General features: G+C 41.5%; 1 protein-coding gene across 1 annotated transcript; it reads right to left on the bottom strand.

Moving 5' to 3' along the window:
• Positions 1–217: 217 nt before the first annotated feature.
• Positions 218–12,027, bottom strand: LOC149300477 (matrix metalloproteinase-14-like). Its single transcript, XM_089485073.1, has 10 exons — positions 11,947–12,027; positions 4,683–4,831; positions 3,372–3,494; positions 2,955–3,262; positions 2,636–2,803; positions 2,348–2,523; positions 1,522–1,660; positions 890–1,040; positions 676–791; positions 218–543 (listed from the first exon to the last, which is right to left on the bottom strand). The coding sequence occupies exons 1-10, from the start codon at positions 12,025–12,027 to the stop codon at positions 218–220; spliced, it is 1,737 nt and encodes a 578-aa protein (XP_089341199.1).
• Between the last annotated feature and the right edge of the window lie 11,313 nt (positions 12,028–23,340).

Here is a 23,340-nt window from a genome sequence, read left to right on the forward strand (position 1 = left end):
TTCCTGTACCCGTGAAGATGTGGCTCCAGTCTGAAAGTGAAGGGGTTAAACACATCACCACATGCCTGCTTAACAAGAGGCCAAGATGGTACAAATTGCACCATCCTCTCCCCTTCCAACCCCAAGGGCTTAAACTGCTCCTCATTGTCTGTGTGAGGGGTGTGTGTGGAAGGGATGGAGAGGCAGCGATGAAGGGAGGGTTCAACTCTGTAAGGTCTCAGACTTTGTCCAGCAGGGAACGCTGCAAGTATAAGAGCCTCTTGGGAGTTCCACATTGCCTGAATAAGATAACAGCCAGTCCAAGACTCAGAACACAGAGCAGGAGGAGGACAGGAACCACAATAGCTGCTGCGCTAATACCACCGCTGGCCTCATCCACTTCAATGATTACCACTTCCCTGTCATCATCATCCTCCTTGGGTGGCCGGACACCACTACAGCCCATCCAGTCAATCAAAACAGATTTCGGGAAGCCAGACTCGGTCTTCAGTTGTTGGTTGTTAAATTTCCAATACTTGTTACCCTTATAAAAATAGGTGAAAGCTGGGGGAGAATGTACGAAGAGAAGAAAATGATAGATAGAAGTAGAAACAGGAGATTATGAGCCATGTATAAAACTGGACATAATATCACTATAATTATAATTTTCCAACTTTGCATATGGCAGTTTCTTACCTCCATCGCTACCCATGAACGCCCCTCGGACAGAGTCAGGTATGCCTTCCCACACTTTGATTGCTTTAGGATAATCTTGGTCCACTGCCCTCATTTCCTCATTAAAGCGATAGTATCTGGGAATGGGGCAAATTATTTTGCGTGTTAAACATACTGAATAGTTCCAAACAATCTAAGGGGCACCCTAAGAAGAGACACTTTCTAGTTCACTCACTTGTTTCCCCTGAAAAAGTAGGTCTTGCCATTGGGCATCCAGTAGAGAGCTGCATCAATCCTATCACTGGGGAGTCCCCGACCCAGTTCCTTCAATGACTTGGGATATCCAGGTTCAAGAATGGCCTCGTCAAACACCCAGTGCTTATCTCCTGAACATTAAGAACAATCGCTTTAGAAACCAGACCACAGGGTAATTCGATTATATCACACAAGACTTGCAGACACATGATGGGCTTTTTTAAATTACGCCAGCACTAAAAATTGTAACTCTAGTTTCCAAACATACTATTTGATGGCCAATTGTCAATCCTTGGTCTTGTCTTAGATTCAGGATAGCTTTGTGACTATACTGTACTATGTTTAATGGGAGGCTGTTCCATTTATCTTCCCCCTTCTATGCAATCTACCACTCTCTCCGTATTCCCTCAAAGCTGACTGTCTGTAAGGGGGTACATAATTAAACAAACGTTAGTTAATTAGCTAGACCTGTCAATTTAAACACATACCTGTGCTCAAAGTTACATAGGCTTAACATCCACCGTTAGCACTTAAGGCAAATACTTATTTATTATTATTTAATCACATAAGAAAGAAGTGAATATGTATTGGATGACTGCGTTGTTAAATTACCTTTGAAAAAGACAAATTTTCCATCCTTGCGTTCATATGCTGAGTTAATAGAATTAGGGAGACCACGCCAGAACTGTCCAATAGGCAGGGGGTAACCATCCATCACACGATTATTACGAACACGCCAAAACCAGCGTTCCTATGGGAAGGACAAAGGTCTATCCAGTAGGGTAAAGAAAAGGCTGGGCTGAGTTTTAAGGATCTCCAGCGAGCGAATAGCGAAAACAGGAAGGATGGGGGTCAGTGGAGTCTGGATATATCAGAGAGCACAGAAGGAATGGAAACTGAACAAAACACAGTTTGATGGGCTAATGATGTGTTGTATATAGGAACTAGGGAGGGAAGAACAAAGGCAAACTTAGTAGGTAATGTTACTTTATTAGTAAACCTATAAACCTTTTATTTTTTAAATATTTAGGTGTCCGCAGAACCATTTTAGGAGTCACAAATTGCTGGTGTGCCCTCAAACTCTACTGAAGCCCCATCTGCAACTATGCATCCTGCTTCAGATCTGAATTAATTTATCTTGGAATGTCCAATAGGGAAATTGGATCCCAACTATTTGTAGTGATATTATAGATCAAATTAAACCAAGGTGCACAAAAATGAGGCAGAGATTTAATAACCACCTTGAGCATGGCCAGCAATATTTATCGACAGATGTCATTAGCATTCGATGCAATTAATGTCAGCTTTTCCCTTGTGGACCAAGTCTTTTGGCCTATGCTATTCTCCTATTAGACGCTATAGCTTCATAGTCCTTGTAGTATGTCAAACCAACTAATTGACTACACTAAACATTTCTTCCAATCAAACTGTCCCTTACCTTGAAAACAAACATCTCCCCCCTCAAAACAGCAATGGTGTCAAAATTGCCTTGGCAGATATCTGGTCCATACGTAGGATGATTAGGGTCATCAGGAACATCTGGTTCCTGACTCTGGGTTGGTCTGGGTGGCCTTGTGGGACGGGGAGCACGTGTTGGGAGGCCTTCTCCATGCCCTAAGAATAGAAATCCCTTTCAAAACACATTCATCCTCAAATCACCCTCCCCTACTACTAGTAGAGTTGGGTTCTCCTTGGCTTCTAAAACCTCTCTCTACCCCCTACTCACCACTTCCATACAGCTGTTGGATTCCTCTGCGGTCATCTTCTGGAAGCTGAAAGTTCTGTGTGTCCATCCATTGGTAGAATGGGGCCATGATGGCTGATGGATCATTGGAATGTTCTAAGCCTAATGCATGCCCCAGTTCATGCACAGCCACCAAGAAGAGATCATTACCTGCAGGGAAAGATTAATACACTGTAACTTTATTTGTCTGAATATTTTATTTATTACTTACTACTATAACCTCACTTTACTCTTAGGTTTCCCCACACCCACTGTTCAAGCACCTTGCCTAGTTCTTTCATAGCCAATTGTTTTTTCTTACCATCAAGATTGTCATTCCTGGTTGTCCATGGTTCTGCCGAATCAAAATGAGTGTCCCCACCAATGCCATTTCCTGGGAAATATGCGTGTGCCAGGAATCCACCTTCACCATCAAAGGGTGTGCTATCCCCATGGAATCCCTCAGCAAAGAAAAGCATGATGTCAGCATGTTTGGCATGTCCACTTTGAATGTCCACATATCGAACCTCGCTGAACCGCAGTGGGGTTACACTCTGCCAGACTTTAAAGGCTCTTCGAATTGCATCATGTGTTTCGTACTCGCCCACCTTGGGTGTGTAATTCTGTATACTGTGAATAGAGATATATTTTGAATATGTAACAGTACACACCATAACAAATCAAATGGGCAATCTTCTTACCAAGGGTGTTATCCACTAGGTCTTTTTTTGACACATACCAGAAAGTAATGTCCCTGTGTGGCCACTTCAGACCCTGGATAGCGTATCGCTTCCGCCTCACATTCGCTTTAATCTCAGACCCAAACTTGTCAGGAACTCCGCATCGTGGCCTCTTCATTGCCCTAAAAACACAAAGTTAATTGTTAGCCAGATCATCATTAAGTTGTCCACTTCATCCAGTTCTAATTAAAAGGGCTTAATACATTTTACAGAAAATAAAGGAATATCATAAAGATCAAATACTCTATGTAAAAGCCACATAATTAACATAAGAGAATTCTCGAGATTTTATGGGTAAAACCCTATAATGGGATTCTCTCGACTTGCCCCACAAAATATTTATACAATCCCCAGGAACAAACGCATGGTGGACAGGAAATTACATCACAGTCTAGTAGCTCAAAGAAACACAAAATTCACTAATTTACAAATGAGAAATGTAATAAGTAACAGGAGTAGCTAACAGAACAGTTGGCAGTTTCCATTACATTATACCCAGCCTGCAAACTGCAGCAATAAAAAAACATATTTTTGGTGTTTGTAAAATACAAGTAAATGTTTCAATTCCTTGACTTAATTTAATATGTGCTGCAGCTATGCAGCCTGGGGAATATACTGTATTCCAGTGAAGTTGGACCAAAACAATGGAAAATACACAAGAGCATTTGGGAAACATTTCAAACCAATTCAATCTTAAAGTTTGAAAGAATCTAAGTCACTTTAGTACAGGAAAAGCCCTCTTATGTTCAGTTTTGCTTATCAAGCCATGACACTGGGCTAACATGTCACATGCCAAAAGTTGGGGACTAAACTAAAGTACTACTATTTTCATTGAATAATCCATGCCAATAAATCTAAAAAACGCAAAGATGTCAGATCTTGGAGCTGTATGTTGAAATTACAGTTACAATTCTGAGGAGGCCCAGTTCCAGAAATACGTTTTGTTGTACAGGTGTAGACTCGTTATCGGCAAATGCCTCCTAGCTAACTTTACTGCTGTTTGCTGCAAAAGTGTAAACCCCCCCCAAAGACCAGCCCTGCGTACATACCTACGGAAATTACAATGCAATGGCTATCTGTATTTAGGTGTAAGACAAAGGGGTACAGGGGGTTAACTGGTATAGTGTTATTAGTGGAATTGGAGGATACAAAAAGGTATACAATGAAACAATGTGTTCATGATTATAACATACTATCACCATGTAAGTCTTGTTATGGTTGTTTGCTATGACAGGTACACATATCCGACACGCTGTGTTGCCGTGATCACACGTCTACGTGGTAATCAATGAACATAGGACTGTACAGACCTCTCGGTGTTGCTGTCTATTTTGCCTGTCACAGTCAGCCCATAGAACCTTTGCATGGCAGCGATTGCTTCATTCATGGACTGTGGGGAACGCAGGGTGTGCGTACGGAGGTCTCCGGGAGGCAGATACCCATACTGCTGTAGCCAGGCCTAGAGAAAAAGGAAAACGGACAATAAGCACATCAGGTCAAATCTAAAACGCTTCAATTTTTTCTGCCAAATACTCAATTCATTGTATCTATCTATCGTTAATCGCATGTATTGTGAGCAAACTCGATATCTGCACAGCAACACATGCCAAATCTAATTTACAATGAGGTATATCTGACGTATGCAAAAGGGTTTGTCAACATACTGTACAAAAAATATGAAAACACTTCCAAAATGTCTCTTTCTGTACCCAAACATATCCTGCCTTACACATTTCTCATCATAGTCAAAATAGGTGGGAGCAATTATGCCCATTTTCTCTTAGTAGCAATGAAATGTTTTTGGTTGACTTTTAACTTGTTTCCCTTTTCCTTCATAACCCTATAATACGTTACATTTTTGTGTCTGTTTGGAACTATGTTTTAAACAATCATACATTGAACGCATCGGTGAATTTTACAGACTCTAAATAAATAACTGGATTCACACAGAAGTGTCCAAAACATCCTAAGCAAAAGAGGAACGATGAGAGCTCTAAGACATTTCTGGTCATTACACAATGGTAAGGCAATATGGTTTTGCACTTAAATGAGCACTTCAGCTTTTTGTTGTGTGTTTTTCGTTTGTGTCTTTAAATGGACACCAGTGCAAGTCAGTGCAGGGATTCTTTAGTTACCTCCGTCCCCAACCACCTCTACTCAAAGCAGGAAGCATACCTCAGTATGCTTCTGGAACATGAGCTTTTTAGTGGTGAAGGAGGGTGGCCTTCGGTGGTCTCGGGAAAACCAGTCCCTCCTTTTATATACATTAGGGGCATTGTAACCACAGACGAGACAGGCCAGTATAATCGCAAGCGATCTAATCCATGGTTTATAATTGATTATTAGAAAGAGCTTGTTTCCTGCCTCACCAGTCACACGATGCTCTACAGCAGAGGTCTCCAAGTTATTGAGTTATTTTTGATTAATTAGAAATTTATTATAAAAAAATAAGGCTATGTTGCATGTTATTATTTGAGCTAGATACATGCATGCTGCAGCACCTGGAGGGGGCCCACATGGCCAGTCCGGGTCTGGGTATCTATATAGGACCTGTCTGTACGAAACACAGAATGATATAGGGAGCCCCCCCCCCCCCAGTAATTATTCTGCTTTGCTCTTTTTTAGGGTCTAAGGATTAAAATATATATATATATTCTAGTGCAAGGTTTTAAAAGAGGTCTTATCACCATAGCAGGAAAAGAGTATGGGTAATGTTATCCTTACCCGTTCTGGATTACCCCGCTGCGGAAAGTTTTTAATGATTAGTTTTCAGTGCTAGAAAAAAATCTTCCTAATTTAGCAAGAGAGCCTGAAAGTAGCACCGAATATCCCATTACGCAATAAAGGCACGTGAGTATAACTCATCTGATTTAGGGGAACACGGCTGCCAAAAAAACCCTTTTAATATTTTATATATAAAGATTTTTTGAGGAATTGATCTAGTTCCGTGATTTAACATTAAACCACAATTTTTTAATTTTTTTTCGGTTAATGTCGTCTGTTTTTTTTTTATCCGAAGATGTTTGCTTCAGTACACTATGGAATTTTCTTCATGTGGGTGCGGCACTGCTGCAACACTCTCTATCTATCTATCTACCTGATATAAAGTTATTAGGTTATAAAGTAAAAATACGGAAAGACCCGTGAATTATTTTCTGGAGCATGGAATGAGTTAACCAAAACTTGCCAGGATAATGGGAAGGGTGGGATGGTATGTTATATTTATGTGGGGGAAGATGTAGTATTTGTCTCCCTAGAGGCTACAACTAATGGACAAAAGCTTCAAAGACTATATGTTGGGGGAGGGGGGGTAAAAGGTTTAAAGTTCCAGGAAACGAGCACAGATACAAACAGAAGGACGGACGACAGGATTGAAGGGGGTGGGATGTTGCTCAAATTGAACATACCTACGATTATCAATCATTCTCACATGACCAGTTACGCAAACTTTCATGATTTTAAAACACGAAAAGCATAACAACAGCAACCAAATACACAAACACATTCTATCCAGCAGAGATTGAGAAACCGCTTACAGATGGCCAAAGCTCTCGATGCAGCTGTATTAAATGGAGCAGATGCAGTTATTATAATTGTTATTATATGTCTGGTATTAGGTACATATCTTTGCCATCTCCCAAACCCTGCAGTATGTCTGCACACAGCTACACCATCTAGAAGTGAGAAAGCCGAAAGATATAACCCACTTTTTCCCAGCAAATTGATATAGTGAGGAATCTGCCCTGCTTCTTCCTCTATGATGTTCAACAAAGAACCTTTCTTTAGCCGGCCTGTCAACTACAAAGACATTATTATATTACATCATAGTCTTGGTAGGGCACGGCCAACCACCCAATTAACCTTAGGGTTCTAGGGCCCGCTTGATGAAAACGTTCCACAGCACAGAAAACCTAATATATGACCTCATTTTATCCTGTGATGTTTTGTATTTTTTATTTTGTAATACCATGCAATTATATGAACAGAATCATTGGTATGGTGAAACATAAATGGGAATAGATTAGTAGATTAGATTAATAGATGGATCTGGTAAGAAGCAGCCCGTCTGCCCACAAATCAGGGGCATATTGTCTATTCAATGGGAAGGTTTTGGTGATCAGCGAGATCCCTTGTAACTGCCCACGGTATCTATCTATCTATATCTATCTATCTATCTATCTATCTATCCAGTTACTGGTATTACATGCTGCAAGTTGCCCAACTGGAACACTGTTAACATTTTCTATATATGCGATATGGAAACTTCCAAAGAGCACATAAATCAGTACATGGGTGCAGGTGATCATAATCTCATCACAATCATTGTATAGGTGGCTCTGGTCACCCCTTTGTGCTGCTGATCTGTATACTTGTGGGGTCCACAGAACTGAATTTGGAAACCCGGAAAATACGATATAGTAGATTGCATCCACCAGATACGCTCGTACTGACTTGACAGTATATTAAGGATTGCTGACTGCGGCACTGGCTGCTTCCTTTTTGATTTTTGTAGGTCTGTCTTTAGGAAGATATATATATATATATATATATATATATATATCTCATTGTCTGTAGGATCTGATCAGTTTACAGAATCATAGAATCATTGAAGGAAGGTGGGTTCTTTTCATTTTTTTCTGCCTTACAACAGGAATCCTTTCCACACCTAATCAACTCCATCTCAACCTAACGCAGAGTCTGAATGCCCAGGCAAGTCTGGACTGGAATACAGTGTAGGCTGAAACTGAAATGAAAGCCATTATTATACTGTTTTCTTGTAGGAGGTGGCATACGAATAAGGAAAAAGAGCTTAAAAATAAGCAACTCTGGAATACCAGGTTCATCCCTGTATAAACTTGTAAATGCCCTCTTATGTTTCACTCTTGCAGTATACATAATTTAACTTTGCTTTCATGAATATTTTGGAAATAGGCACTTTGTACCTGCTTCACCTGAGCTCCACGAATAGTAAACAGACCTTCGAGGTACCAGGGACAGAATAAAACTATGTATGGAACATCAACTGCCAGAGTGACAGCAACCTTTCACCATCAACTGCCAGATTCACAAAAAGGATAATTTACGACTACCAATGAAAGCACGCAACCCTTTTGCATTATGTATTTTAGATTGAAATATGATGTGCACAAACCTTGTGTGTTACCTATTTACCATTTAACTATGGTTTCTTGTTACTGCTTGAATAATGATCACTTCAAGTGAAAGTTCTTGATAACGACCTCTTGCTCTAGAATCTCTAATGGTCTTGCATTTTTGGTGCATCTGCCAATCTATAATTTATTACTATCTTAAAAGAAGATTTTTTTTTACACCGTAAACATAACATTTTCTTACGTGTGAACATCAGCTCCTAATGGTTATGACAGCTTATAAACCAACTGAATGAAGATCATTGCACAGTTTATTCTCTGTAGGATATTACCTTGATCTTCCCCGAGAAAAAGTTTGCCACCTCTGCGTAATACCGCTCTAGTTTTGCAGATCTCCAAAAAACTGGTTTGCATACAGTTACCCTAGAGACACGCGCACAATAGGAGCAATTCAACGGGAGACAGTTTACAATTGTATAGTTAGATGTGGTCGCTGGGAGCTAGCCACCCACTAGCTGCTGGCTACCGATAAACATGTCCCTATGTTGCCCGCAGATGGTTGCGCGGATAAGTAGAAGAGTGATTTTAAGATGAATTTGGTCCAAACCTCATTGTTGGTTCGCAATTTGGTTTACGAGGTGTGGATATAAATGAGGTGTCGCAGTTGGCCTGGAAAGTCTGATGATGTGGAAATTCCAATGACAGAGTTCAGCATGGGACAAGTCTTATAGGTAGTGGTGAGGGGAAGGGACTGGTGAACTATAAGAGGCCTCAGTGATAGGGAAAATCGCATGTATTCTAACAATTTATCTCATCTCTTAGTATGCAATGGATCCTTAAGACACTTGGGACATCTGTGACGATGCTCACAGGAACCACCGCCATAAAACACATATCATTAGGAGCATGAGACGGTGTGAGTGCAGAAACATGTCCTCCGAGACCATTTCCCATTAGCCTCCTCCAGAATTTCCACAATGACCTGGAGGAGGCTAATGGGAAAAGGTCTCGGAGGACATGTTTCTGCACCGTCTCATGCTCCTAATGATATGTGTTTTATGGCGGAGTTTCCACTTCATTAATTCCAACTGAACTTTGTTAGTGTCCACTTAATACAAAGCATATTTTACCAGGAAATTATGCCTTAAAATGAAAGAAATAATGCATGTACTAAAATGACTAGTACAAGAATTAAGCGTTTGAACCAAAGATTGCCTAATGTCCTAGTAAAATCATCAGCAGATTCTTTATTTACATAACCAGTGCAGAGTGGAGGAATGAGAAGTTACTCCTCCCCATTCTTTTGTTCTTAATAAATTCTACAGACAATAACTTATAGGAAAGGGCTGGTTATTGTTCTGCTCTGGAACCGGGTGAACACACTTTCTTTACATCAAGATGTTTAAGCAAAATTAACGCCCTACGGCTGGATTAAATTCTTCTTCTTCATAATTCATATGAAGAAAATAATTATAGACACCTGGTCACTATACTGTAGATATGGGTAGTGAAGTCTTTCAGCTCAAGGAGTCAAAGAACCATTCTTAGATTCAGCTTTCCTGCCTCTTATAAATTGTTATAAACAATAAGGCAACTTCCCCTTATAATTAGGATATAGTTGCCACCGAATATGACAAAAAGTAATCATAGGACTACAACTCCCATAAGACAAACCAACAAGAGCACAAAAAGCTACAGGCAAAGGGCCAATGACCCTACAGTCAAACCAAAATCTGTGAATACATTATTTGAAGTACAGATAAGAGATTCAATTTTTTTCAGCAGGATTATTGACTGGTTTATAGCATTCCTGCAAACGCAGGATTGGCCACCACTAGGGGGTAATCCACTAGGATTTTGATAAAAAAAATCTAGGTTGGATTGTGTCTTTATCCCCATTTTGTCTCAACAACAATTTTAGGGAAAATTTTACCTGAAAGAAAAATATCAATGCATTACTACTTCCACCAACTCGGCCATGGGAAGGAGGCCATGTTTCCACCATATTTCACAGTGGATGAGTAATGGACAATGGGGTATCTGTCAAGCATTGGATTGCTGTATCCATTGTTACATAGATGAAGGGGATCTTAAAGCAATTCCCCACACCTAAAGAAATACATCTGCATTGTGATGGACCAAGTGAGCACGCAGGGCAAACAGCAACCAGAAATTTGATTTACATACATATGCATCATAAACATATGAGCTTCTTTGAAAAAAAGCCACGATAGGATATATTATGATTGATAACGAACCCCAACAACACCCCAAGGAATGGATGCTGCTGAAGTAAATGCTCCCTGTGGTAACATGGATAAAAAACTGGATCTACATATGTTCTGCAGATGTTTGAATGTTATTATTAATTGGAATGGGGGGTTCTTGCACATTTGGTTATGTTAAGGGATTAAAATATACAATGTACCTCCTTAAACATTGCCACTCGCATTTTGTTACCAGTGGACTACAAAGAATACCAGTATATAAATTCAGCGTCTGCAGCTGCTGGACTATAAGAGGTCGTCCACAACTGCTGACAATTTACCGTACAATGAGTATTTGAAAGTGTGATTTAGGAATGGATAACCTCCAGCTTTCCCCCATCTCTAGAGCACAGAGAGTAAAGAATAGCTGTCTGTTCTAGTGGTGGTTCCTCCAAGTGGCCTCTCTCCAGCCTCAATGGCTTCCCTCATTCACTCCCCTCTCTCTTTTTTTCCCTTATGTCCCTCTTCTTACTATTGATGTCTTTTCCCTTAATGATTATTTTGGCTGAAAAACTCTCTACCACATTTTGCCTGTTAAGTTCCTTTCTTCCTTCCTTCATTTTTGCTTCTTCAACGTGCGATCCCTAATTGTTGCTCTCCTCACCCTCTCTGCTTCTCTCTCTTCCCCAGACCTCTTACCCCCTCTCTCTCTCCTCATTTGCCCTATTCACCAACCATTTTGCTGGTAGCCCACACTATATTCTCTTTAACCTCCTCTACCCTTTGTTCTTTTTGAGGTTCTCTCCTTTCTGTGTTTCTCCTCTAAAACTTTTTTTCTCTCCTCCTCTCCACAACTCATTAGCCCCGTTTTCTCGCTCTCCCATGTTTTGTTTAATATTCACACTTTTCTACTCCCCCATTCCTTATTTACTCCTTTTTAAACCCACTCCCAGTCCCTCTTGTGTCTTTTTGTCTCTTTCCCCTTGCCTCTCCCTCCTATCCAATCCAACGTCCCTCCATGAGCATTGACTCTTTTCCAAAGTCCTCGTTTCCAATTCTTAACTGGATTCATCTGTGACCTCAGATTCGGAGGGGAGCCCAGAATGGCTTCTCCAAGAAAGAAAAGAGGGGGGGGGGGAGGGAAAGGGGATACATAGAAAGTAAAGAAACCAATGTACACATTCCATATAAATAGATGTATAAACATTATATGAAGACATAATCATCTTCATCACACTGATGGTCGGGTTACTTACCTCTGGACTGAACTTGGAAGATTTACATCTGGATATGGAGCACAGCAGGAGCCATACCCAGAATGCTCTCACAGCCTCCATCCCGGGTGTCTGCTCTCCCTCAGACTGAGCTGCTGTGTGCTTTGTGCGCCCAAACTTACTCTGCAACTTCACACACACTTCCCTCCTCCTAACCGGGAACCAGTCTCCCTCCTCCTAACCGGGAACCAGTCTCCCTCCTCCTAACCGGGAACGAGTCGCCCTGCTCTAACTACATTCAGTCATAAAGCCAACTCTCCTCACACGGAGCTCTCTCCTTCTGTCAGCTCTTTCGCTCACACACTCTCCCTCACTATGTATAACTCCCTCTCCTGCAGACGTGGTCCGACTCGGTGGATATGGGTGGATTTGGCAAATGAGAATGAACTTCACTTCCGGTGCCCCCTCTTGTGTGAAGAAACAGCAGCTCAGCACAAAAGACGTGACGCGTTAAACTCCAGTGCCTCGACCAAGGAAGGGCAATCAATGGCATGCCAGCTTCTATGACCCCCACCATGCTCAGCCTGCAAAAGAGACATGGGTCACAGCAGCAGAGGTGCAGCAAAAGCAGGGATGCTGGCTATTCTCCCCCCAAATATAAAGATAACTATTTTTGTTCTCATATTATTAAGACAAAACCAGTGCATTTCTGGTTATTCTGGAGAGTATGCCATGACTAGTGATCTAGCAAATAAAGCATTTAATAATAATTAATAATAAATGTTACTCGTGGTACTATGCTGTGGAACATGATGGTGCTATACAAATCAATAAATAATAATACCCAGCCCACTGTACAGCGAAGTGCATACCTGGGGACTCTCCGAGTTTGACCCAGGTGAAGCACCACTTCTCCGGAGCTCCTGGGTCAACACCCGAATCCTCCTGTTGCACTTCTCCGGATCTCCTGGGTCAACACCCGAATCCTCCTGTTGCGCTTCTCCAGTTCTCCTGGGTCAACACCCGAATCTTCTTGACATGCCTCGCTCTCCGCCCATTTTCCCTTTAAATGGAGGTCTTTCCCGCTGGTGAGGATGGCCATGTTCAAAACAGCTAACAGGTCAATTTACTAAGATCTGTAAGTGGCGTTTCACAGGAAACTCATCTTATTTAACGAGCCAACAGCAACTCTTTTATTCATCAATGGTGACGTTGCTGTTGACTTGGGTGCTGCAGGTCTGCAGTTGATTTATGCCCATCTGTTGTTATATGGCATTTAGTCATATAGCCCTATATATATATATATATATAGTTTGAGCCATCTCAAGTCAGTCAGTTGAGTCACATGAGTCTGCCACTTGAGGGTCAACAATGGTGGCACCATTGAGTTTGCTGTAATTGAAGATTAACTTGTACCCACGTGAGACCTGGGCAACTCAATACAACACCCTCTTTGACACAGCTTAAACGTTTGTGAGTACACCCCAACGTGAAACTGCCATGTGTACAAAGGGGCCGATTAAAAATGCACAAAAAGGGGGTCGAGGCCAGTAGTAATGAGGACCCATCCTGGTATATAAAAAGGTGCAAAATTAGGGCTAGCGTGTCCAGGCTGAACTGGCCGAGGGCATTGTACGTGTAACCAGGAGTAAATGTGTGATTTATGTACACGATAATGTTAGTACGTGAACTTGTGAAATGTGTAAACTACACTATTGTATTGGTTGGAGGCTGTTTTGATTGTGCTGATACATGACATCTATTCCAAATTGTGCGCCCTGGGTACACAATTAGTACGTTTTGATTATTTAGTACAACATACTGTATATTATGCTGGGAAAAAAACAGAAGAAGGTAATAAATCAAAATGTCAAAATCCTCAAAACAACAAGCTAGTGATGATTTTTTTCCATTGGGGGTTCAGATATCCCTACATGGGACAGGGCCTAGGGCAGTGACCTCCGTAAATACACTCTCAAAAACAAAAACCTTTCGTCTGAATACAGCGATGTTATGACCCAACAACATCTGTGTTGGATAACACAGTCAATTACCAGCAAAAACTGCAAGGTCACACAAGGGCACGATAAGCAGGGGGGGTCACCAAAGTAAAACGTATGGGCTAAGCAGACAGAGCGGCAAAACATTTCTGGAAATTTGCTTTGTAGACATTGGTGGTCATTTAAAAATCCCTCCACTCAGCACCTCTGACCGTCTGTCGGAGGAAGAAAGGGAGGAGGTTACGGGTATGTCTGTGTTTTTCTTTTTCTTTAAACAATTTTCAGGAACATCTGGAAAAGAAGAGGTTACACAACAAATAGCTCTCCTTCTCTGAAAGCCCCAATATCCCAAGATGTGCTACCCCCTCCATGCCCTTGGCATACTGCCATCCCCATACTGCTTAGCAGCAGAAGTCCTGTCTCAGCACAATCTATGGGTGTGTTTTTTGCTGAGCTGGGATTTCTGTTCCCCCTCTCCTTCTTGTGACCCCCATTTCCTGCACCCCCCTCCCGCATTTCCTGAAACACAGCCGCCGAAGTTTTCACCCCCTCCCGAGTCCCTTTGTCTCTTTCCCTGCACTTCCTATCCCTTCTTGCTTGCTTTCCACTAACATTTACAATAACAATGCAATGGTGCAGGAGAAGTTACAGTGGCACAACCCATTCCAGGCAAGTGAATGGAAGGATGGTGGATAATATTCTGAGTAAGCAGCTTAAGAACACATGATTCATGGTATAAAACACACATCTGCAAGCAGAACGCAAGGACATATTTAGAAAAGAAATTCTGGCAAACTAGGTATTTAGGTTTTTACAGATTTACATTTTTTTAAATATTTCGTGGAAATGTTAATGAGCAGACATTTTTCCAGCTGTTGACGCTACAGGTTTTCTTTCTTTGCAGAGGCCAGCGCTCTCCAAAAGGAAGCAGCATTTGTAATCCACATGGAACACCTTAAAACCACAATAAACGGTATTGTTTTGTTCCGTTGCAACCCCGTGCCTTAACTAATACAGTGTAGCCAGACAATGGGCCAATGGAGGCCTGCACCTTTGCCTTTTTCCAGCTGCGTCAAAGGGTAGCAGAGAGTGACGTTAAATATGTTGCTTATAAAGTCATGCGTGACTTTCACATGTTGCTGGCCAGCCTAAAAGAAATCTGTGTCTGATTTATTTTTATTTTATTTTTGGGATGAGTGGCCCAGGGTTGCTTCATTGACCCCAGATTTAGTTAGCTCAACAAAGCTGCATCCCTTGCCCTATTGGAGCAGCTAGTCATACCTCCTGCAATTCAGCTCCATCAGCTCCTATTTAGAGCAGGAGACAGGGCCTCTAGGCATGTCTACCTAAAGGGTCACATGTATGTGTATGCATCTCAACCCTTCCTATACATACAGGGGTCGGAAGCATGCACATAGCCAGGCGTTTCCAACTTCAGGAAAAAGTCATGCATTTTTTTTAGACAGAAATATTCCTTTGCAAGTAAGTTAACTAAAAGTCAATAAGATGCCTGCTTACAACAGCAGGACCCTCTTTTCCCCTTTTACCAATATATCTTATAGTATGTGTTGATGTATAGTTAATTTTGGATTCCCCCTCTCTATAATAGAGTTATGGAGTCTGCTTGCACTCTATAAATAATAACCCTGACCACCAGGCTCCGGTTGCTCTATAAAGAGTTTCTAATTTTTCAATAAGTTTTTAAGCACTCCATGTTGTCCCCGCAAACAGACCATGGTTTCCCTTTAAAAAGAAATGCATCATTTGCCTTTATTTCCCAAGAGAGACACTACGAGTTTCAGAAATGTCTTTGTTTTTTATAACAATGTTAACCCCTTAAGGCTTGGGCTTTTTTGTGACAATGGCTGTTTTAACATTTCTGCGGTGCACATGTTTAGTAATTTTCTTCTCTCTAGTTTACTGTACTCAAACAATTTATATACTTTTTTTTTCAGAACAAGAAAGACTTACTTTGGATGCCAGTTTGTGATCATATCGTCTAGTTTCCTATAAAAAAAATAAAAATATATGGTACGAAATTGAAAAAAAGCATGTTATTGGGCAATAAGTAAAAAAAATTTCTAACCCGGTGACCCTGTCCCCATGTCCTATTTGGGACACCTTTGAAGCCGGCCAATTCACTTTATACCCATAAAACTATATATTTTTGAAAAATAGACACCCCAATGTATTTCAAATGCTGGTATTTTAACACTTTCCATGCATTAATAGCCTTTGCAAAACTTTGTGCTAGTGATTCATTTTGTGGTGTTTTTTTCCACATAAATTATACTTCAGGTATAAATTTACAGCTCCTGGTATATGTCTCTTAAAAAAAAACACCCCACTGTGTTCAGCAACATCCACTACAGGGGTTGTGCCTCTAGGGGGCCCGGTGCGACCCCTGGATTGTGTCTCCTCGTACTGATTCCAAATAGTTTAGAAATGGCCCTTCCAAAACCCCCTAGACTTTTTAATCCGAACCACAGATGCAGGTCATTCCACTGCGATTTTATATAAGTTGCTGAGGGAAGACAAATATGTACCTGACCTAACAGGAGGGGTTAAGAAATAGATTCAACATATGCCAAACCTGGAGATCGCTGATGTCTATGATGCAGTGAGTGCCAACCTCCATGTATTCTGATATGTGTCTTACAATTGCCCATTATGCTTATTACTCTCCTGCAAGATTATACAGGATGGGGTTTAAATCCGATGACCGTTGCAGCAAGTATGGGTCCCCAAGGGCAGACCTGTATCACTGTCTTTGGCAATGCCCCCCCCCATTTCCTCGGCTAATGCATATTATAAATCCCTGGGACTTTCTAACATATCTAACCCCACAGCTGGCTATTCTGACGATGACAGCTGATACGTATAGGGGTAATAAAAAACAGCTGGGCATTTTTATGGTGGCAGTCTGCAAAACTATTTTACACCAGTGGGTACACCCCACGCCTCCTACCCTGTTGCTACTGAAGACAAAGCTGATGCAGATAGACTGGCTGGAGGCTAGCCTTGATAAGGAGACACATACCCAATGATTTCTTCAGATATGGCAGGGTTTCATTAACCCCTTCAGTCCCAGGGGTTTTTGGTACCTCAAGACCCGGAGCAATTTTGCCATTTTTGCGGTATGTCGGTTCAGCAGTTATTCCCCTTTCCTGCGAATTGGTTACCCATGTAAACAAGGAGAGATAGAGCTTTCTTTTGATACCATAGTAAGATAATTAGCTGAAAATTTAGGATGAGAAATTTAGTAAGAACTAGCAAAAATCAGAAAAAAACTAATTTTTTATATATTTTCTCCCTCTAAATCCTCACAAAATTAGGTAAAGTAACGGCAAATCCCCTCCAAGTTTATCAATTCAGGTGTCCTGTTTTCAGAAATATCTAATTCATATAGAATTTCCATACTTTTCCAGCACTTATAGGGAACATACCATAAGGTGTACATTATTCGTAGAATTTTTACATTAGATATGATGGGATTCTAATTTTAAACAAATAAACCAAAAATACCCACAAAAGTGTATATTTCTGTAAAGCAGACAACCCAGACTATCGTATCAGGGGTATTTGGGCACTCTTCACGCAGTTATTTGGCCACCAATCACTGTCAAAGGTGGCCGCAGAAATTATTTCCTGTGCTTTTTTTCACCAACACTTCTGCGTTGCTTAGATTTTTTTGCACAGGCAGGGGCGTAACTAGACGCCTCAGGGCCCGGGTGCGAGAATCTGTTAAGGGCCCCCCCACCCCCTCACCCCCCCCAAAAAAACATGATTTTTACCCAACAATTTTTTTTCAACTAATTCAACAAATTCTATTTACATATTGAATCATATCTGTAAAAAAATCAAAGAAAAAGGGGCGCATGTACAAAGGGCATAATCCAAGTTTTTTCTGCAGTGGGCCACTTCATCAGAATTGTATACGTGCGGGGGCCGCACTCATTTTTCACTGTGAGAAAAAATATGGCCTTTAATAAAATATGCAGATTAAAATAGAGTAAAATGACACAAAACCTTTACTCTTCCTCTCACTGATTTCTGGGCCTTGAAAGTTTTGCGACTACAAATTCAGGATTCCCTAGATTTATTCTAGGGATGAACTAAAATGAAAATTCTGGACCAAAACATTCAGGGTTCACTTAGCCAAAACCGAAAATGACCCCCACCTTTAAAAATAATAATAAAAACTCACATGTTTAATAAAAGTAGGTAACACACAATTGGACAAAATTAGCAATATGACTTGGCATGATAGCAGTGTGATTGCTAACAGCAATCACACTCCTATCATACCCAGGCAACCAGTAAATGCTGGTACCTAGGCATGATGGGACTGTGCTCACTGTGATTGCTGTTAGCAATCACACTCCTATCATGCCAAGTCAGCCAGTACATGCTGGTACAGGGTGGCTGTAAGTGATGTGCAGACCCCATACTGCTGGCAGCATCACTACACAAGGGGGGCAGCTAGCTAGGTTTCAGCATGTACTGGCTGACTTGGCATGATAGGAGTGTGATTGCTAACAGTAGTCACAGTCCCATCATGCCTAGGTTCCAGCACTTACACATCCATCCAGTAAATGCTGGAACCTAGGCATGATGGGACTGTGATTGCTATTAGCAATCACACTCCTATCATGCCAAGTCAGCCAATACACGCTGGTACAGGGTGGCTGTAAGTGATGTGCAGACCCCATACTGCTGGCAGCATCAATACACAAGTGGGGCAGCTAGCCAGGTTTCAGCATGTACTGGCTGACTTGGCATGATAGGAGTGTGATTGCTAACAGCAATCACAGTCCCATCATGCCTAGGTTCCAGCACTTACACATCCATGCTATCACACACTCAAACACACACACACACACTCATTTATTCATATAATCATTAATTCACAGATTCATTCCCTCAATCACACACACTCATTCAAACACCCTCCCCACCCCCTTACCTGCACTGGAGCTCCTCGATGCCGCTCACAGACTTCAGCAGGGGGCGCGGCCTCCCTCTGCCTTCTCTGCTAAAGCACAGAGGAAGAAGGATGTCACGTGAACTCCGCTTCCTCTGTGCAGTCCAGAAGACCCTCCCACAAGTAAGTAGCAGGGCTTGAGGTGCGGCTCGTGTAAGATCGGTTGCCCTGGCTGCCGATCTTACGCGGGCCGCACCTCGAGGTCCGCATGTTGGACGCCCCTGCCTTATTTTTTTTTTAAAAAAACGTAAAAAAGATTTCGGGCGGCCCCTTGGCGACCCCTGCGACCCCGGTAGTTCCGCCACTGTGCACAGGGTATGTGTTAAGGCAGAGAAACCCAGCCAAAATTGTTTAGCTGCATCTCCTGATTACGGAAATACCTCACATCCTTAGTTTTTCCTTTCTAAAGAGAGCCATATCCATCCCTCACATATAGTACACTATAGGTTAGTATTTTTTATACTTATGGCTTAACAGGTTTGGGGGTTTTAAACTAAGGCAGGGGTTATACCTTTTAGATGTTGTGTTAGGGCAATGGGATGTAAGGGTCTTTTATTTTTTTATTATCTTTTTTATATTTTTTATTTTTTGTGTTTTTTGCATTTTCTTTTTTTCTTAAATTGCACCGTTGCATTATGGTTAGAGGTCCTCTTAGGGACCTCTTGAACATGTTATTAATGCCAGTGATGTCACAATGACATCACTTAGCTCACTTTATTGCTTTTTTTAAATTATTATTTATTGTCTTATTTTAGTGATTTATTTTTTTTTTGCTGATGTTGTGTTTCAGCATGGGAGGAGGGTGATCCCCCTGCGCCGATCACACTGTCTAGACAGACCTTGAAGGGGATATCCTGTCCTCCGATGACCTTCCGGGTGACATCAGCAGTGACAGGACCCGGAAGGCAATGCCCTTGTGCGATCGGGCATTTAAACCTCTAACAGTTTTCCGGCGTTCGCGTCAGCAGCTGTTACAGGCGATCGGGCAGCAGAAAGCCAGCGATGCTGCCTTCTGCTGACAGGGGGGAGTCCAGGCTGTCAAAGAAGGTCAGGACGTACCGGTACGTCCATAGAGGATTTTTGAGATGCGTTGGAACCTGCTATAATTCAAATGCAGCAATTCTTTTCCTATTGCTGTTTTTTCTATTTGTTATATACAGATAAAAATGTTAGAGAGAAGTAATAGTTAAATAACTTTTCAGTGATCGCATGCTTGACCGTGAATGCCAAGGATATTCTCTCAGTTTGTACAATGTTGTAGTTTTATATCTGTTTACTCAAGGTGGACTTTGACTTCTGTGTTTTGTGCTCTATCCCTGCTCACTTATGTCTGGAAGATCCACGGAACATCTATCGATATATTGTGATCTGTCTCTCTTCTATAAAAATGTTCTTATAAACATTCTGACCTGGACCACAACTATTTTGAGCGTATCAGGGTCACTTGACCCCCCGGTGAAACCGAGGCTGTGGACAGAGAGCTCCAGGAGCAGTGAGCGGTAGGTGGGGGCAGGAATGTTTGTATGTATGTATGATTGTTAGCATGGATGTCTAATTGTGTGTGTGTGAGCATGGATGTCTAATTGTGTGTGTGTGTGAGAGAGCATGAGTGTGTTATTGTGTGTGTACGTGGGGGAGCATGTGTGTGTGAATGTATGTGTTAGTGAGTATGGTCATTTGGTCTTTCTGCCCCAAGTCCTTCTTGGTCGGACAATTCAATGTACCCCAAACTATATATTTTTTTAAAACTAGACACCCCAGGGTATTTTAAATAGTGGTAATTTAACATTTTCCACGCATTTGGTCACCAAATACAAGATCTAGTCTATCTTTCTGGAATATACTAGTTTGTGGATCTGTGCTTTCTTATCATACAGTTAATAATTAATAATTCTTACCTGTGATTTTCTTTTCTTTGTCGTTCTTTTGGTAGCATGTGGTAGGAGACAGCTCCAACTATCCAGGTAGGGCAGGGAATTCTAACCTCTGAAAGCTCCACCTTACCCTTAGTGAATAACAAAGCCAGACTCATAACTTAAGCAATACAAAAAGTTATTATTGTGCTAGCAGGAAATTACATAGAAAAGAAATTCCCAGGTAACCATTTTGTTTCAATGTCATTCCCAGTAGCATGTAGTACAGGGGTGTCCAAGTTTTTTCTGCAGTGGGCCACTTCATCAGAATTGTATACGTGGGCTGCACTCATTTTTCACTGAGAGAAAATATGGCCTTTAATGAGATATGCAGATTGAAATAAAGTAAATGACACAAAACCTTTACTTTTCCTCTCACTGATTTCTGGGCCTAGAAAGTTGTATCCTCTGAAATGACTACAGATTCAGGATTCTGGATAAGTAAAAATTAAATAGTTCTATTTATTCTAGGGATGCACCGAAATGAAAGTTCTGGACCGAAACCGACAAATACGGGTTCACTTAGCCGAATCTGAAAATGACCCCTTCACACCTTTAAAAATAAAACAAAAACCACACTTTTAACAAAAGTAAGTAACACAAAAATTGTAAAAAAAAATAAAAAAATAACAATATTATATATATATATATATATATATATATATAATTGTTAACAGCAATCTCAGGAATAGCCAAATTAGCCAAATTCCAGCATGTACTGGTAGGCAACCATGCGCATGATAGGAGTGTGATTGCTGTTAACACTCATATATAAATTAATATTGTTATTGTATTTTTTTGTCCGATTTTGGTGTGTTACTTTTAACAAAATTGGACAAAACATTAAATAATATATATATATATATATATATATATAATTGTTAACAGCAATCACACTCCTATCATGCACAGGCGTACCCAGGTTCCAGCATGTACTCGTTACCTGGGCATGATAGGAGTGTGATTGCAAACAACAATCACACTTCTATCATGCCAAGTCAGCCAGTACATGCTGAAACCTGGCTAGCTGCCCCCCTTGTGTATTGATGCTGCCAGCAGTATGGGGTCTGCACATCACTTACAGACAACCTGTGCCATGCCCCGCCACTTACGCATCCCCCTTACCTGCACTGCAGCTCTCTAGGTGCCCCTCACAGACTTCCGCAGGGGCCGCAGCCTCCCTCTGCGTTGTTTGCATTCTGTGCGAGCAACTTCTTTTGTACTGCACAGAGAAAGCAGGACTGGAGCAGAGTAATGTGATGTGACGTAAATTCACGTGACTCTGCTGGGTTCCGCTTCCCCTGTGCAGTACAAAAGACCTTCCCACAGGTAAGCAGCAGGGCCCTTGCAATCCCGGTTGCCCTGGCTGCACTTTGAGGTCAGGCAGGCTGCATTTGGCCCACGGGCCGCATGTTGGACGCCCCTGATGTAGTAGGAGATATAACAAACAGACAGGGATGGGATACAAGACAACTGATGGCAGCACTCGTGCCAAAATCTGAATCTTCAGCTAGAGAAACCTTAACCCAAGTAAACCTGTGAAGATTCCTCAAAACTGTTGCTTTAGAAAACTGGTCCACTTATACACCGGTTGCATCTTGTGAAGGAGAAGTTTTCTGAATTTTATCGTATAATTGTTAGAGGTTATCCTTTCTCAGGCCTGTGAAGGGAGAAGTGTTCTGACTTTTATTTTGCAATTGTTGGGGGTTACAATGTCTCCAGTGACACAAAGAAAATTCCTCTGCAGGGGTGTTTTTTTAGGACATCATCGTTCTGTGTCTGACCTGTCTACTGGTGCGATGGGAAATGTGTTGAGAAGCCCCCACGGAGAGGGCGATCTCATTGAAAAAAGCGCTATGAGGATAGCGTCTGAAAAAGAGGGGAAGGGAGTCAGAAAAGGCATTGAAAAAATGTTCAAACAAGCCGGTATGACAGAGACTACTAGTGTAGATTCTTTGGGAAAAGTTCAATTGAAACAATAAGAGTTGTCAGGGAGACCATGGTCTGGAATAAAAGACGGATGCTTGGCAGAGAGCGTCTGACGAAGTTCTGAGACGTGGACGCAAGGAAGTTACGAGACGCGGCCGAGTCTTGTATGAATGTTTTAAACCGGGTACCTGACCAATTATGGTCAACTGAAAAAGCCGATACGGGATGGCTAAAAGTTGCACTGCTACAGGTAAAATAGAATAAAGGTACTGATTTTTCCTGTCATAAGCAGTAACCCCTAAATCCAGCCCAGGAAGGAGCTATTGGTCTAAATATATGAAGTAATATCAAGAATGATGTTTAAAATAATTTTTCTCTGAAGGATCGTTGGATGCCAGAGGGGGAAATAGCAAGTGAAAGAAAGAAATTTAAAACGATGGGAATATTTTAATTGGTACGTCGAAAGTGAGGGGAAAAAAAAAGGCAACGGGCGTGTCAGTATTGAGAAAAAAAGTTTTGAACCCAGATTTGATGGTCTCTACCAGGTGCTGTTAACAACCCCTACATTGGTTTTGCTGGAGGGGAAATTGAGTTGATTACCCGCCAGCCA

This window comes from Sceloporus occidentalis, unplaced genomic scaffold, assembly GCF_023333645.1.
Source record: "Sceloporus occidentalis isolate IW3139 unplaced genomic scaffold, rSceOcc1.0.p SCAF_24, whole genome shotgun sequence".
NCBI classification, from domain to species: domain Eukaryota; kingdom Metazoa; phylum Chordata; class Lepidosauria; order Squamata; family Phrynosomatidae; genus Sceloporus; species Sceloporus occidentalis.